Source organism: Leuciscus leuciscus (genome assembly GCF_965113295.1).
Source record: "Leuciscus leuciscus genome assembly, chromosome: 18".
NCBI lineage: Eukaryota > Metazoa > Chordata > Actinopteri > Cypriniformes > Leuciscidae > Leuciscus > Leuciscus leuciscus.
Window position 1 is genome coordinate 10,736,700 of NC_138742.1, and position 17,777 is coordinate 10,754,476.

A 17,777-nucleotide genomic window follows, 5' to 3' on the forward strand; every position below is an offset into this window, starting at 1 on the left:
CATCTTTCCCCATGTAACCCTAATGACTCCTAGTTGCAGTTAATTACCGTTAGTAGAATGTCTAAAGTGGACCATCAAAATAAAGTGCTACCATATTTTGAATTAGCATTTTTTTTTAGATTTTCAGTTATAATTTTATACTTTGTTAGTTGTTTTTATGAAATAGTCAAAATTAAAGTTCAGTAAATCTCAGTAAGTTGCAAAGGCAACAGTTTTTCATATATTCATATTTTATTTCTGCTTTATTTCAATTACTGACATTTTTAACAGTTTTAGTTACCAATAACAAAACTACTCTAATGTTGTTTTGTTCCCAATGTTCTTCAAAATATGTGTTCCGCAGAAGAAAGCAAGTCTTAGAGGTTTGGAGTGACATGAGGGGTGAGTAAATGACAAGAGTTTTCATTTTTGGGTGATCTCTATCCCTTATATTTTGGTTAATCCTTTATTCCTTAAAAGTAGTTTAGATGTTCCAAAGCTATCGAAATATGGCATTTCTCTGTTTCCACTAAGAACATTTCAGTGAACAGTTCTTGAACCAATTTTATAATCTAAAGAATTCAATTTTGTGGAATGTGAAAATATTCCTTGGACCTTAAAGGTTCTTCATGGAAACACTAAAGAACCTTTATTTTTAAGAGTATCTCTTATTTGGGTGTCTACTAGTAACCAGAATATTGGCTTAGGTTAATATGTTTACATTGGCAATTACATTATGGACAGCTGAATGGTAGAATGTGATCAAATTTGATAAATATCAAAATCTTGAGCATATAAAGACATTGAAAGTGTTTCATGTTGAAAAGAAGAAAAAAAATCCTCAAAGGGTTTGTTAAAAACATTTATTGGTTTTCCTTTTTTTTGTCAAGTTTTCCCATTTTTTTCTTTTTTGTTCACCTAAGCTTCTTTTCCCAATCAATCCAGACTCATTTGAACCCCATTCTCTTGTTCCCCTCCCCATTTTTCCCTGGTGGATCCGACTTCAACCAATTCTCTCCATATTCACATTCCTCATTATTTAAATTAACCCGACGGAGCATAACCCAGTCACGTACATCATGATGAAAACAGTCACACTGGAACAGGGCACGGCAAACCAGACAGATATTCTCACGCTATTAAGATGAGTGGGGTTATACGCACAGATGATGATGATGGGGGAGGGGGAAAGTGCCATTGGAGTGCTTATGGACCGACTAGCCTAAATAGCTGCTAGATTATCCAAAAACAACCTGAGAGCAAGCGTGCAAGAGAGCAGGACTCGTGTGCGCCACAGCAGAGGTCAGATCAGATGTACAAGTCATGTTTTAAATTCTATTAAAGGTATAGTTTATTAAAAATAAAGGGTTAAATGAGTCATTATAGATGGTTGTGAGGGATGGTGAGACTGTTTTGATATGCAGTTCATACAATCAAACTATATTTACATGAATAAATAAAACCACAAATTATGTATACCTACACAAAATGACAGCTTTTCTCTTTATACAAGACATCGTTCATCAAAACACTGAAAAAAAAAGGGAAACAAACTCTAAACAGGTAAAAAGGTAGCAGATTTTGAACGCTCTTGGATGAACGTACAAATGAATGCCACAAATTCGACTTGCTCTCAAGTTGGTACACGAATCACCTGCGACTACAATAACTTGTGTGAATGACACAAATCTTAAAACAAATCAAAGCCAATATGTCCACTGATTAAATAAAGAGGAAAGGGAGGGGGATTGGAAGGACTGGTTAGTTTAAATAAAAAGGGCACCACATGTGCACACAGGAAGATGAAGACGATTGGTTGAAGTCAGAGAGCAATATGAGAGATAACTTAAAGGGGCAGTACCCTTTTAAACAAATATACAAGCTTCCCAAGTTGAACTGAACTCATAGAATCAATTCTATTGAGAGGACCGTTTTGCCGCCATGGAGTGCTCTTACAAGGAGAAACGTGATGTTAGCTATATATGAACGCAATGTCAAACTTCATCGAATTATCGGACAGGCTCAGAGCAGGGCTTTGACGATTCGTTTCCTCACACAAACAGAGGCTCAAGTGATCTCGGGGAGAATAAAAATACAAGACTAAAACTGAAATAGTTGGTGTGACGGCTAGTATTCAATAGTCATTCTTTAATTTAAATAGGAGAGAAGTGATTTCTGGGAAGATATCTTACTCTCTCGGCTGTGTTTTTGGACAATAACACGGCCCACCCCCACTACATCCATAGCTGCGTCATTCAAGCTGGTCATACGGTCTGGAAAATCGGCATGAAATGCGGGAAAACTGAAGAGGAGTGACCAAGTGATGACTGTAATGCGTCTACACATTTCCTGTGAAAATTTAGCTGTAAATGTGGTTTTGGGAATGAAAGACTAATAAGTGTGTAAATGGGATGTGTAATCTTGACGTTCTATATTAATAAAGGCCCTTTTTAGATGAAATTTAAAAGTGTACTGTCTCTTTGAATCCCTTAGCCCGGAGGCTTGTTTCTAATAGTTTAAGCTCCTCCCCTTCCTGTTCTCACTCCGCTGGCATGGTCTCTCCCTCTCTAGCCTGATTTGGCCCCAACTAGAGAAATAAGTCCATCCGTGCTCATGGACTTGGGACGCTCCAGAGGGAAGCCAAGCGCTCTGCTCCACACCAGCTGGGCGAGGACGCCCAAAGCCCGGGATACGCCGAACAACACAGTGTAATAGTTCATCTCAGTCATGCCATAATACTGCAAAACACAAGAGTGCAAATATGAGAGGATTTCAGAGCAAATAGAAAAATAGATGTAAACTGTACAAATAGAAAAGGGCAACAAAAAAAAAGGATTAATATAAATAAAATTAAATGTTTAAAGTGTAAACAAACATTAAATGTATTTAATAGATTACATATATTTTTTTTTTTAGTTATACGTGACAAAACTACTACATTAAATTGTTTGCCTGGGGAAATGTTTACAGCGGTCATTATAAAAACATTGTTTTTAAGTGCAAAGTACAAGTGCAAAATGTCATGCTTGACTATTCAGAATCTAGTATTCAAAAGTAGTATGTAATAGGACCAGGTATATTTATGACTAACATAAATTGGGTAAATTTAAATTTCATATATATTAATTACTTCTGACAAATAAATAAATATAAATATTACATTATATATGGTTATTTTATGCTATTTTCACCGCAAAAATAGGGTAAAATAATAAATGAATTAACATATTCAAACTAATAAATATTTTTAAAAATAAATAATTTACATACAGAAAGGTAAGATAGATATACAAGATAATTTAGGGGCACTTGACAAAAATGATACAGACCTGTACTAAAAATGCCACGGATCATCTTTTAAAATCACATTTATATGTATTATCGGCTGATTTCTGGTGTCTTACTTGCAACAGGACTCCGCTGTGAGCATCTACATTGGGCCAGGGGTTCTTGGCCTTGCCCTGCTCCAGAAGCACATTGGGTACGATCTTGTAGAGTTGAGCTACCAGCTTGAACATGGGGTCATTGGGAAGGTGCTTGAGGGCAAACTCGCGTTGACAGGCGTAGCGGGGATCGGTCTTCCTCAGCACAGCGTGGCCATAGCCTGGGACCACCTGAATAATGACATGAGAGAGAGAACAATCAGTGTGAATAATCATCCATTATACTTTGATCCATCTGTACTGAGTTTCACAACCCCATCTTTTGTAAGTTCATGCATTTCCTATTGAAACAGTGAGTTGGAACATATCAAAGGCACTCACTCTGCCTGATTTGAGTGTGTTCCAAATGTAATCTCTCATTTTCTCATCCGACACCTCACCCCCGAGCTCCTTCTGCAGGGCTGTCAGCCACACCAGCACCTCCTACAGGACAGAGGAGGAAATGCATGAATGAAATGCAAAGCTGGTTAGTATTTCATAACCAAATGTCCTGTGCAACACGAAGCACATTAAGGCACAAACCTGATTGGCCAGTCCGTGCAGGGGTCCGGCCAGGCCATTCATAGCAGCACTGAAGGAGAGGTAGGGGTCAGATAGGGCACTGCCGACCAGGTGACTAGTGTGCGCGCTGACGTTTCCACCCTCATGGTCACTGGAGAGAAACAGAAGCACACAAGGTTAAGGACACTAAGCTAGATTGTAGACTGGCAAACTAACACAACCACATGAGGGCAGACTTAATTCATTTGAATATTCTATACAGATCCCCTTCTTTCCTAACAAGTACACTAGTAAGTTGGGTGTTGTTCCTTGCTGACTGAACAATGCGTGTACAGTCTAAAGTCACTGGCCAGTGGGAGATTAAGTTAGATCAATAAACGTATAAGTCGCAAGCCAAACACCACACAATCATTTTTCAAAATGTAAAGTTAATGAGGTGTGTCAGTTTAACGCCATTAACGGTTATTAGAGAATTTAAATACACAGATGTTTTGGGAATTTTATTGGATTTCAAATACAATATTTATTAGTATATTTTGTTTATTATTAATTCAAAGAGTTTATTACCTAAGGCTTTTTATGTAACTCATTTGCATCCATTTATTCAGCAATAAAAGTGACAACTGCTTTTGATAGCGTAGATTGCATGTCTCACCGGTCTAAAGTCCCATTCAACACTGCTGTGTGTTAAACATCTTATCTTGATTAATCTGTCAGTTATTTATTCGTCCACTAATCAGACAGCTAATCCACATCCTGATCAATGATGGTTGCAGCCCTAGAAAAAAAAACATTTCTTGACGTTGTTGAGCATGTTCCTGCAGAGGAAGGTAGAGCAAATCGTTTGCTTTTAATATTACACCACTGCTCTTCACATCATTTTCAGTGTCAGATTGTGGATGTTTTTCCTATTAAGAGCCAATTTACAGTATTGTACTTGTGCTATTGATGTTTAATGGCATGAATGATCCAGTCTGGTAATAGACATCAGGTGCATTCAGGTCTCCACTGGAAATACAAGCTTTTCTCAAAAAGCTTGACGACTCCGAGAGAACACTAGAGAGCTTTTCTGAGAGCAATCACAAAGGTTAAAAGTCCAAGCTGACCTTATTCCTCATGACTGCCTAGAACCTAACAGTGGAGGAGGAGTTTACGACGAATGAGTCAGTGAGTTTTGTAGGTCATATGATTCGAACTAACGAACTAACATTAGTTTTTCTTGCAGGAACAACAATCAAATGTTTTTGAACTATGTATGTGTCGCCTTTTGGCTAAAACTCGTGACTTGGGTTGTGCGAGTTTAAAAATAACAAATATGGGAAATGAAACTAGAGAGATGTCTAAACTTGAAACCTTGTGGTTACCTAGTAACAAGAGGGCTTGTCTATGAAAACCAATCAAATTGTGGGGAAATTATGTAATGTTTCATGTCATTTTGCCATACCACTTATTCTATAAAAACTGTTGTATTCGTGTTTGCTGGTGGGATTCTCAATTAAATTTGTCTGAGATCCTCCGGCCATGATGTATTATTCTTTTTGGGGGAGATTCTTTGAGAACTGCTCGGGATCTCCTTCGGCAATGATTAAAGCATTTAAAGGACATATACTGAAATCTGTTGGTTTATTATTGCTGTGTAGCAAGTCAGATAAGGGAGCAAGCTAGTTAGGGGAACAAGTTAGTTAGGTGACTCGGCCGATGTCGACTGTAGATGTGCTAGAGCAGGGGTTCTCAAACTTTTTGAGTGTGTGGACCACTATTTGTAATCAAGAATTTTCGCGGACCACCTCATAATACACATAATAAAATATGTCTACACACAGTCCTACCTGAATTAATCTGCACCTCTAAATAGGCTTACTAGCACTAAAACTATAACTGGTCATCACATCACAGGCTTGTTAAAGGAAAGTTTACTGCACACAACGGCTGCCACATATTTAATTTATTTATTTAGGCTACTCAAGCGCCCAGGGCATAATCAGGTTCATTTGAACAACAGGCTTATTTCCATAGCAATGTAGTATGAAATCTATACAGTAATAAGAACACTGGAATATAGTCAACATTTCAAAACCTTTGGCGATTTTAGGGGATTATTATTATTAATCTTCACAGTTTTACAAGTCCTCAAAAAGTTTGTCCACTTAACAGCACATCTGCAAAACATTTCAGAAACGCGAGATCAAGAAACTAACTGGAAATTAAATAATAACAGGCCTTATTCATTCCATTTATAAACATTTCGTTTCATATAAACTGCCTATGCCTAACTGTGCGTTCACACACCGGACGCGAATAGCGCGTCAAATTCAAAAAGGAATTATGTGAAATTCGCGCCTACCGCGTCTAGTGATACGCTTGACCACTTTGTATCAATTCGCGCGTCAAGAGCTAAATTGACGCGCGTAAAAACAAAAGTTTGAAGCGAAATTTCGTCCGTTGTGAACGCACCATTAAAGGCTATGCGTGTGATGTGATAATGAGAACATATTTGCCTCTGCCCTTTTCTCTTCAGAGAACCTGTTGCTATCCACCGAACCAATGTTGTGGTTCTAACGGCACTGAACTTGAATGTCACGGCCGAACACCACTAGGCTATTTTAGTAATCACACAATAACTTGACAATTTAATTAAAATGTTATATCAATATAGGCCTACATATTCTTTTTACTTTTCTTTTTTTATGGGAATTTCCTGGTAAAAAAAATATTATTTTATATTTTATTTAGCCTTTCCACGGACCACCTGCAGTACCCTCACGGACCACTAGTGGTCCGCGGACCACAGTTTGAGAATGGCTGTGCTAGAGTATAAATATTATTGAACGGGGACGTCGACTGTAGACGAGACCCAGAGAAACTAACGTCGACTGTAGGCGTTCGGGGACGTCGATTGTAGATGAGACAAAGAGAAACTAACGCCGACTGTAGACATTAGGGGACGTCGATTGTAGATGAGACCCAGGTACGTAGTTAGGTTTAGGGAAAAATCTACCACAATTATCACCTGTGAATGGTGAGGTACAGCCTCATGAGTTCTGTGAACTGTGGCTCGCTGTAGCCCAGCATGTTGGTGAAGTTGTGTGACCAGTCCAGGTTGGAGTCGATGGCACCGATGCTGCTGCCTTCACGGTATAAGTTGCGGTAGATCTTGGCCGCCACGCAGGGGAGCTTGGCGATCAAGTCCATTGAGTCTTCGTACACAAACTATAAATAAGCAAATAAATATCTTAGTCAATAGTCATTTTAGTCTTATCATCAGGATCTTTACACATTTAACCAATAAAGTTTCTAGAACAAATATTTTCAACCACTCACCTCCCAGTACTTGGCCTTGTTAACTCCCTCAGAGTAAGCCCGAGCAAAACTACTCTCACTGTTCAGAGCCGTGATGGCGGCGCTGAACTGAGACATTGGGTGCAGGTTGGTGGGGAAGTTGTCGAGCATGGTAACCACATGAGAGGGAAGGGCCGCGCGCTTAGCCCACTCCTTGGACAACCAACTCACCTGAGGAGTTAAATGAGGGGAAATAGATTTTTGTGGCAAGTTACTACATGGAGATACACACATATACACATACACAACAACTAGAAGCTCAAGAAAACAAAAATAATCACTTACAAGTTTAAAAAAAAAATCTCAAATAAGTTTATCAATAAAATAATTTTGGTAAGCAATCATGTAAGTGGGATGATTTTTTCTGTTTTGTGTCAGAATCGTAAACACCTTATTGGGGTTTATTTTGTGATACATACAGACCGACTGTACATTTTCCTTTATGTTAATATTAGGGGCTTTCGCACCGGTTGTTCTAGGAACTTGGTTATAGCATCTCTAGCCACTAGGGTCGTTCCCCAAGAACAAACTGTTCCCCTAGGGCAATTTTCCTGGTTGCATTCACACTGCCAGTAGGAACTCTGAAGTGACGTAAGCCACACTTGTTGTGACTTATTTTGACTGCACTGAGAACGGCAGAGCCTGAGCACACATCGCTCCCATTCTCCGTATTCATTAGTTTACGGTTTGTTTAACAGTCCTGTCTAATACGTTATTACTGTTACATGATTGCTTACCAAAGAAAGTAGACAGTATATGAAGTATTAGGCGTTTGCCGTGCAGTTGATGCCCAATATCGCTAGCTGGGCAGAAACACATTCATGTTTCGCTTGGTCCGCTCAATGTTGCGTTGGATTTTCTCCTTAGCGTAAAGGTTGAGAGGCCCTTCTAATCACTGTTTTCCATGTTCGTAGAGTTAGTTTATGGAGTAAATATATAGGCTATAAACTGTGTTTACACAGCTTTTTTTTTAAATGGTGGGTGCTGGTGTTTCACGTGCATTCAGCCAATCATCATACACTAGGGCTTGCATAGACTAGTCGAGTAGTCGATAGATCGACTACTTCAACCACTAGTCGACGCTGTCGGAAACAATCGACTACTCGAGCGTCCATTAACCATAAATGAATTAAAAATGGCGAACGTCACCAACAGACGCCACACGTCAGATGTGTGGAAGTATTTCATCAAGGATGACAAAAATATTGTAATTGGCCAACTCTGCAAGAGGCCGTTCACATATTGCGTTTAAAAACGTGTGGAAAGCGCGGCCGCTGTCTCCTACAAGCGCTCGCGCTCCCATGGCGTCTGTCGGTGCTATGCAACCGTGAACTGCGCTCTCCATGATGACGATGAAGAAGTATCAGCAAAGGATTAATTGATTTCTAGCCCTTGCATTAGCTTTACTACTAGATATATTTCTGGAGATGAGAAGGAAAAACCCGCCTGGAAAAACTAGCGCACCACGTTGTTTCCATATGAGCGCGCTCGCCGCGCTCCTACATTTGAAATAACGACCTTGAGCGCGAAAAAGACGCGATATGTGAACGGCCCCTAGAAGCAGACGTCTGAAATGAAAGGCAAGAACGGCTATTTATTTGGCTTTAGACTGTTACATGAAAATTTAAAAATGAAATGTCATAATTATAATGTTTTGAGAGTTTACTTATGTAATTGTTGCATTAGGCTATGAATTAATAAATGTTTATTGATAAGATCTAGCTATTTCATGTCTTTTCATTTAAAGTAGCATGAACCACGAGTAGTCGAGTAACTCGAGTATTGTTTTGATAAGGAATCGACTAGCAGAAATCAGTAGTCGTGCAACCCCTATCATACACTTACGTCACTGGTAGTTTATTGCACTAGGTTAGACCCTACTCTGAAGTAGGAGCTAATTAAGTGTCCCCAAAAGGAGTTCCTAGAACTAAAATCGTTCCTAGTTAGTGCGGTGCAAACACGCCAAAAAACGGGTATTTCCACCATTAATTCTAGGAACTATGATATGATTCCTCCGGTGCAAAAGTCCCTATATTAAGATCTACGCAAAGAGAGCTGGAACAAAACTCTTTGTTTCTCAATAGATATTTCCTCTATTGCACCATGAATTTCTTTAACGGGTAACACTGCAGTGAATATGAAAAATGAATGAATTCCTCCTCACCTGCTCATCAGTGGGCACCTGTCCTGTGATCAGCAGCCAGAACAGACCCTCTGGCAGCGGCTCCTCTCCGCCGGATGCTTTGGGCAACAGCTGCTGACATTCTGGAATGCTGTAACCACGGAAACGGATGCCCTAAAGACGCGATCGATAAACACAGGGAGGGCATCAGTACGTTTGACTGAATAAAGTAAACAAGGAGAACTGGCGCTTCAAACTCTGACAGGGTTCAGGGGTTAGTAGGATAAATACTAACCCAATGTATATATTTATCCAAGGCACCGTCGTGCAACTATCTATTTTTAGCATACAGCAGCACTGTGTGCAAATAATGAGCTTATATGACATCATTCATGGTACATTTTCAAAACCTGAAATGCCTATTTTACGTGTCAAGGATAAATGCATATTGACGGCTCAATTTTATGGGAAACAGGAGCTTTTAGTCTGTTTTGAATTAAAATAGTATGTATAACAAATAAGAACAATACAATTATATTCTAATAATAATAAAAAATAGCAATAGTAATAAATTACTTCTAAGACTTTTATTAATATTATAATTTCATGCCAAAAAAAAGGCATTACATTTATTTATGATTAACAAATGTTTAAATAAATATAACCTGGTTTTAAGCTACATTTTAGCAACACCGGGTTGACAGCACATGACGTGTGTGTGTGTGTTCTCACCTCATCAGGGTCGAGCACAGAGGTCTCGTACACTAAACCCTTCATGCCTCTCATTCCTCCATAAACCTGTTGAACAGAAAAACAGCACTCAAATATTACTGAGATACGTCTATCATCACCCTTTTGTGATGTTTTCCAGTCCACCATCTCACTTCTCTGCCCTATATTTCTTGTGTGTCACATTTTGAGTAATTATGCCCCTTGGATGCAGTTAAGTCTGCAATGTAGAATAACTGGCAGTGAGACAAAGACCACATGACTCAGCTGAAAGAACAGCCATGAGAGCAGCAGCACTCACACCATAGCCTGAGGGTCCTTGAGAAAACAGTCGTCCAATCAGAGGGCAAAACACTATTACTGTGTTTGTGGGGGTGTGCAGCACCATATCATGTGAGATAGAACTGGTCAGGCATGTTAGGCAACACTTGCTCGTGTCATCAGTCAGACGAAACAGAACCTGGCTGAGTAAGGGGTGATAGATCCTAAATTTAAGCCAATGACTCCTAGCCAGTTACTCAGAAAGAATACAATATTAGTAATTGTATTAATAATTGATTTACTTCACTAATAAAATGACCATCTTCAGGATTATTAATAATCCTCAATGATATCCAGTAAAATATGAGTAACCAGGAAACATTTCTGATTTGTGTTGATAAAGTGGTATTTGAGTCTTAAATGGGGCTTAAAGGTTAGAAACATTAAGTAATAAGGTACTGTAAATATCACGATTTAAGTGTTGTGTGTACAACACGGAACAGCCTTATTGTTTTTTACACACACACATTTTTTTAAAAACTATTCTAAGCATAAAGAACAATCCTCTGATAAAAGTGAATCTCTGATATGTAAGAAAAGTGTGAGTGGTGTTGAAGTGAATTACTGTATCAGTGTTGATTCTTAACAAAAACAAACTACTAAAAATCGTTTGTTAAAATAAATAAAAAAATATTAGAGACTAGAATTTGTTTTAATGTTGAACATTGAACAATGTTGCCTTGGCAAGTAACTGAAATAAAATGAGTTTAAGTACTAAAATGACTAGACTTAGTACTATAAAAACCTTCCAGACATGATTTACAGTAATGGTGAGTGCAGTGATGTTTCTCTCACCATGTCCACCGTTATCTGACCGATTGGAGTTTTGCCATGCTGCTGTTTGAAGTTTTTGATCCTGCTCTGCTCTTTAGGGACGAGGTCTGCCAAGACATCTTTTAAATTCTGCAGAAGTTCAAGGGAAAAAAGGTCAGTGTTTGGTTAGTGAATCTGGCAAAAACAGATTTAATAACTGCCTAAAATGCATTATAAAGGACAAAGTGCTGTTTGAGGTTCAAAAAAGTATAGACAGACATTTGATAGTGACTCAGCCTTTCAAAAGCAAGGCTGTGATCTAATCTCAGTAAGTGCAATTAATATCTGAAGTCTGGTTCTGGCTGTGATTATAGATCCAGGATCTGAAACGATGCAGATACATACCGTGGATGCGCTGACATTTCTGGCAGCCACAACAACGCATGCTGCATTCTGGAAGAGAAAAGAAAATACAGACTTTGATGAAAGATGCAAAGCAGGGGAAGTTCATCATCACAACCAGGGTTAGCAGAGATTTCACTGCAGAAGGTTTGCTGACAGCTGCAAGGCAGGTGGACTTTAGTTACACAATGCAAAACGTATCAGTTGCCAAGGCAATGCTTTTTCTTTGGACTCAAATTACAAAGCTTCTTATTACAATTCGTTTTGCTGGACCAAATGCTTTCAACTGGGTCTGAAGTCAAAAACCCAGAAAACAGTTTACGTCTACAGTGATACACACGTAAAACAACATAATCTGTAAAGCATTTCTCTATTATCTATTACAACTTTGCCAATTAGCAGCTGTTTTTTTCTGTCCAAGAGAGGCACAGCACACGTATTACATGATAGACCAGAAAGACTGCCAGAGAAACCAGATGTGTGAGTGTGTCTTAAACTTTCACCACTGTGCCATTGATCATGATCACCTTGTGTGGGATTCAATCCTACAAATGTAATACCGAGATATAGGACCTAATACAATTTAATTATAGCATTAAGAAATAGGCTATGTAATGGCAATATTTCAAGAACAGAAAGGAGCCCATGTGCAACAGAACACAATGGATTCTGACAGATCCAAGCTTATTCTATTACAGAATTCCTTCAAGAAGAATGATGAGTTTTTCCTGTATGGCCCATCCCTTTCCTACATCAAGATACATCCTTAATTCTATATATAGCTTTAGATTAAGAGCCCTGTCTGATCGACACACAGCAGGACCAGAGATAAACTGCCACTGCAGAATGACTCAAGCACGGACGTAAAGCCGGGTCAGATTGGCAAGCCTTCTGGGGAGATGATTCTCCTAACAGAATATAGTCACTGGAGTCATCATTAATCCTCTACACACACACACACACACAGGCAGCTGTTTATAGCATTTAGCAATGGATTGTGAAATTGAAAAGATGTTTAGCTTAAAAAAAGGTAATTTACCTACAACCCAATACAACATGTCAGTGAGTATTACAAAGAGAAGCAGTGCTCACATTTTCTTTAGCAAATTTAAAAATAGTGATGCACCAATAAAATTCTGGCTGATACTGAGAAGCCAATAATTATTTTGATGGTATGGGCGATAACTGATAAATGGATATTAAAATTGTATACTAGTATTTTGTCCAAAGAAATTTCAAAATAAAACACTAAAAACAAAAAAATTATTTTAAATGCTACAAGTGACAATATAATGTACAGTGTGAAAAATGGATGTTCCTTCTGAGATTTGCAAAAGATTACAGTTAATAGTGTTATTGACTATGATTTTCATTTTGAATGATTAAAGCGTAAGAAAGCACCAATCAATTTTAATGTAAAAGGAGTAAATGAGCATGCACAATCAAATAACTAATATTGACATACACGCAAACTCTCTAACATTGCCCTTGAATGTATTATTGATATATTATCAATTGTGCATAAAAATGCTGTGAAAAGAGCTTACTTTTATTTATTTTCTATCAGTCTTTAATATGCAAAACAAACAGCACAAGACAGAGAAAGCAGGGCTGCAGTGCACACACTGGTTTGCTTTCACCTGAAGGGTCAGACTAAGACTGGGCGATTGAGCTGGATTATACAGGGAATGACTGCAAAGCCAATACTTCCTACACCGTGAGCCTCCTGATCGCCATGCAAGTCAGTCAGTGCACCAACATCAGACACACCCGTCACTCTGTCTGCACTATAGCTAAAGATTTCTCTTTGTCCAGAAATAAAGAGCAGCCTGACACACCTTGCATGACATACAGTAGCTGTGTGACCAGAAAACCATTCAAATCAGTCAATCATCATTTATGAGGTGGCCTTTATTGTTGCTGATAAGAAAATGCTTGTCTCTGACCTTCCCTCAAGTCTATGGCCGTAATCTGTGGGAAAGGTGATCATACTGGCAGCTGTTAGTTTGACCCCATTGCAACGAAGAGGAGGGCGATTACATAAGCCTCTGTAGTCTGTACTAGTGGCGGAATTCCTAAATGAAAACGATTCCACTGTCTGTCTATTAAATGTTTGACAAGTACGATCACAGCGGAACAATCAAATCCGCATTGCGCTGCCGTTGACATGTCTAGGTATGAAACAGCTTCACAAACAGTATTTTCAACCACACAGTTTCATTATTTCTGGGTTACAAACATTCAAATTATCACAGAAGCACTGGTATTAAAGTTTATAGTTCGGATATAAACACGGTCTACGGTAGTGAATCTAGCGATCAAAATAAATCACCTTTTGAAAGGAACTTGATGCTTCAAATAACAATTGAATCGATTACATTGACACCAGTAGGTGGCGACAAGTGACTTAAAACATTTATTTGCCATTGAATCATTCAAGAGATTTGTTAAAAAAATCTCAGATACAGCCAGTAATTAACTAAGTGAAGTCCTTAGGAGTGAGTCATTAAATCATTCATTCAATCCGTTCATCATTCCTTCAAAAAAAATTTTTTTTAATTAATTAAATATATTTTTAAATAGACTGCAGCAATTAACATTTGGTCAGAACCTCTAGTTAGTAAATTAGGCTACACATTATTTTGTTTAGTTGTCTATTCAGAATTGTGGGATAATGGTGAACAATTTGAATTGTATTTGAACAATATTTGAAAAAAAAAATGTATTCTCAATATATCCACAACAGGGATGGAAATTATTTTGTCCACCGGCCACTGTGGCTGGTGGATTTCAAAATCTACCAGCCACTCAATGTTTTTACCAGCCACTTTCTTGTTTTTAACCGACAATGTGTAACTGCATGTGAAAATTAATACTACAAGATCTACAATACTTAAGCAGTTTATTTAATCTCAAGTCTCAATGAAATACTGACATTTTCTCTTTCTCTCTTATATATATTTCTCTTTTTTACCTGGATGTGGCATTTGAATGATTCGTGGTCTTTTATGGCTTCCAGTTTTAGGTTTTTAGTCCCAACAATGAAACTAGGGCTGGGCGATATGGACCAAAAGTCATATCCCGATTATTTAGGCTGAATATCGATATACGATATATATCCCGATATTTTTTCCGCAAAGTGAGAGCAAATGTTCAGTCAAAGTCAAAGCCAAATATGACATGTCACAAGTAGTTTTATTGAAACCGGCTATTTCCACACACACAAGTACTGTCCCCCTTTACTTAACATAAATTGTAAGAATATGACTAATAGTAAAGACTAGTACTAATAAATAAACATTAGGCCTATGCTAAAGCTATTAAATAGCAGTTCCAAACTAGTTTTTGTTAATACAATGTTGGTATGAGCCACTAGAGTCATTTAAAAATATAAAAAATAACACAAAGAAAAATAAAGTGGCATTTTGGGGTTAATATGGAAACGACAGTTACCATGGTGAATACACAATATTAACAATAACTGTTAATGAACCATGGAAACTGCTTCTGGTGAATAGTATGAAAATCATCCCTGCATTACTTTTATTTTGTGTAATTTACAACGTAACGGCGTTGCATGCTCGTAGTTTATTTTGCACTTTATATACAGTGAGGCGATACACAGCGCGCGCCGCCACATTTGCGCGTGCATTTGAAGAGTGTTCGCTATGAGAACAGGATAACGGCTGACGTGACAGGACAAGAAAGTCCGTTTTTCTGAGGTGAAAGACTTTATTTCAGCGTACACTTATGTCCTCTAAAAGTGTCCGCCGTCTGTGTGAAACAGTATATTTTTATTTACCCGCCACGGTGGCCGGTAGGTGAAGCGAATTTACCCGCCACAACACAAAATCACCCGCATTTGGCTGGTGCTAATTTCCATCCCTGATCCACAACCGTGCAGCTCTAGGTGAATGAAAACATGAAATAGCTTATACAATGTAATGAGCCAATACAATTCATTAACAGTGTTTCCTATTAATTACCCAGACTTGCATAATTTCTAACATTTCTATGGAAGTTTACAACATTACACTAGATTTGTAATGAGAATGTCACAAAAACATAAAAGGTCTCTGCAGTTTTCCACAAAAAAATAAAAGCTAAAGGGTTTAACACTTGCAAGTGAAGAAATTAAGACAATTTAGTAATTTGACAAAAGTAAAATAACTATTATACTTACTATGAAATATCCCTTTTTTTATTTTACAGTGTAGTTTTAAAACAATGTAATATGCATTTAATTAATTCAGCTTTTAATTATGTATTTTAATTAAAAAAAATGCTACATTACATTTTTGGAGGAAAATGTGACTGTTTCTACAAGGACAACTCAAAAATGTACAAATTAAATGCACAACTACAAATCCTATGGTGCAATGTATGCTATATAACAATAACCTTGGCAACAGCATCAGGACCACGTCACAAATGCTGCAGAGAATAGGTCTAGTGCATTTGCAAAGGGATACTGGCCAGCTAGCAATCTTGTTGACTTTTCACTCATTTCCTATTGTGACTACTGCAGCACAGACTATTCTACAGAGCCAGCCTACATCCAGAACAGACACAAGGGTCGGCGTGTTAGCAGGGATCACTAGTAATACCATATGGAGGAAACCCTGCACAGACAAAAGGACTCTTTGTGAGTTTTCTTTAGGAAGGGAAAATGTATAAAAGATTGACAGGTAATGCTCTATTGTCTTCCAAAACTCCTCTGTGCTTTGTTTAGATGAAACACCTTGTCTTCCTATACTCAAAGCAGATGACAGGTGGACAGCTGTGTCAGACGGGTCAGACGTGCTGAATAAGTTGTCCACCAACTGAATGCTTTATTAGGAACGGCTCTTTATGGTACCACTGCATAATAATCCATTCACATAGCCAAGCAAATCTCCCAGCAGTGTCATTTGATTTAAGTCTACAAGTGTTTGCAAAGCAGACTACTAAATCTGAACAAGGTCCACCACATTACCAATAAAACACGAAAATTATGCAAGTACAGTACAGAAATGCACCTTGGTCACTCCTGTCCTATGAACTGATAATCAGCAGATTACATAAATGTAATACAATGCAGAAGAAAAGGCAGAGAAACTAGTAATGGTGTACACAGGTCATCTAGGGGTGCGAACGGAGGGTTAACCCTGAATGACAAGAGCACAGTGACCTATATAATACCATAACGTCATTCCGACACAATTGAGACAGTAGGCTATATGGATAGGCTAAGTGCAGGTTTCTTTAGGTTATATATAAGTGACACTTTTTCCACTCATTTTTTCTCATCTAGATGTGACATGTTAAACATCACCAGTCACACATTTTGTTCAAGGGAGTTCATAACAAGGAGAACATAACTATAATGAGGTATTGAGCAACTCTGCAAACTATTGAAACTATTCAGACATTAATGAATGAATGACAATCCTGAAGGTCAAGTCAGCCACAGAGAAAAACAAGAAGAGTGACCTGTCAGACTACAGCTAAACAGGTGCAGATCGAAGATGTCAAAGTGACTGTTCAATTTTAGTTACATTAGATCAACTGAAACTGGTTAAAGTGTTTAATTTCATGTGAAAGGACGTCAACTACGCAACTGGGCTTCAGAAACACCTCAGTAAACCAAATATAACGGTGTATCTTTACATAGCTAAATGAAAACATTCTTAAAACTCAATTTTGTCCGTTTCCTTAGACAGCTTGATTGAAGTGCGCTTTAAAAGTTAAAATACAAATTTGAACGTCTGATAACATTTTTGAAAGCCTATAACGTTAGTCAAGCACAATTGGTATTGAAAGACAGCCACTGATTTAAATATAGAGTTATAGGGGGAGACACAAAAACAGAATATGTTTCATGCATTAATGACCTAAAGTAGATGATCGATATGGTCTATTATTACTGGCTGTCTGTCACTACGGTAATCTATGCTATGCTAAGCTAAGCTAAGCTAACCTAACCAGGTAGAAGCCTGTGTTTCCCTCACTCAATTTAAAATAAAACTTTCCTACCTTTGAACTGAGGAGCCTTGGGGCTAGTCTGCTGATAGAGAGGAAGGACATTGTTCGTTTATGTGTGTATAAATATTACAAGTGGTTCTTTATCGACCCCTGCTTGAAGGTGCCCCTCTCGCTACCGTGCTCGCAGTGAAGGTTGAAAAAGGAACTCGAGGGCCTGTTGTAAG

The 17,777-nt window shown here is 38.1% G+C and overlaps 1 protein-coding gene across 1 annotated transcript; it reads right to left on the minus strand.

Annotated features, from left to right (window-relative positions):
* Window positions 1-827: 827 nt before the first annotated feature.
* Window positions 828-17,763, minus strand: cs (citrate synthase). Its single transcript, XM_082146229.1, has 11 exons — window positions 17,605-17,763; window positions 11,593-11,640; window positions 11,230-11,337; window positions 10,117-10,182; window positions 9,427-9,558; window positions 7,245-7,433; window positions 6,934-7,133; window positions 3,945-4,074; window positions 3,744-3,845; window positions 3,384-3,593; window positions 828-2,717 (listed from the first exon to the last, which is right to left on the minus strand). Exons 1-11 carry the CDS (start codon window positions 17,653-17,655, stop codon window positions 2,547-2,549), a joined length of 1,407 nt encoding a protein of 468 aa, XP_082002355.1. The 5' UTR covers window positions 17,656-17,763; the 3' UTR covers window positions 828-2,546.
* Window positions 17,764-17,777: the final 14 nt, after the last annotated feature.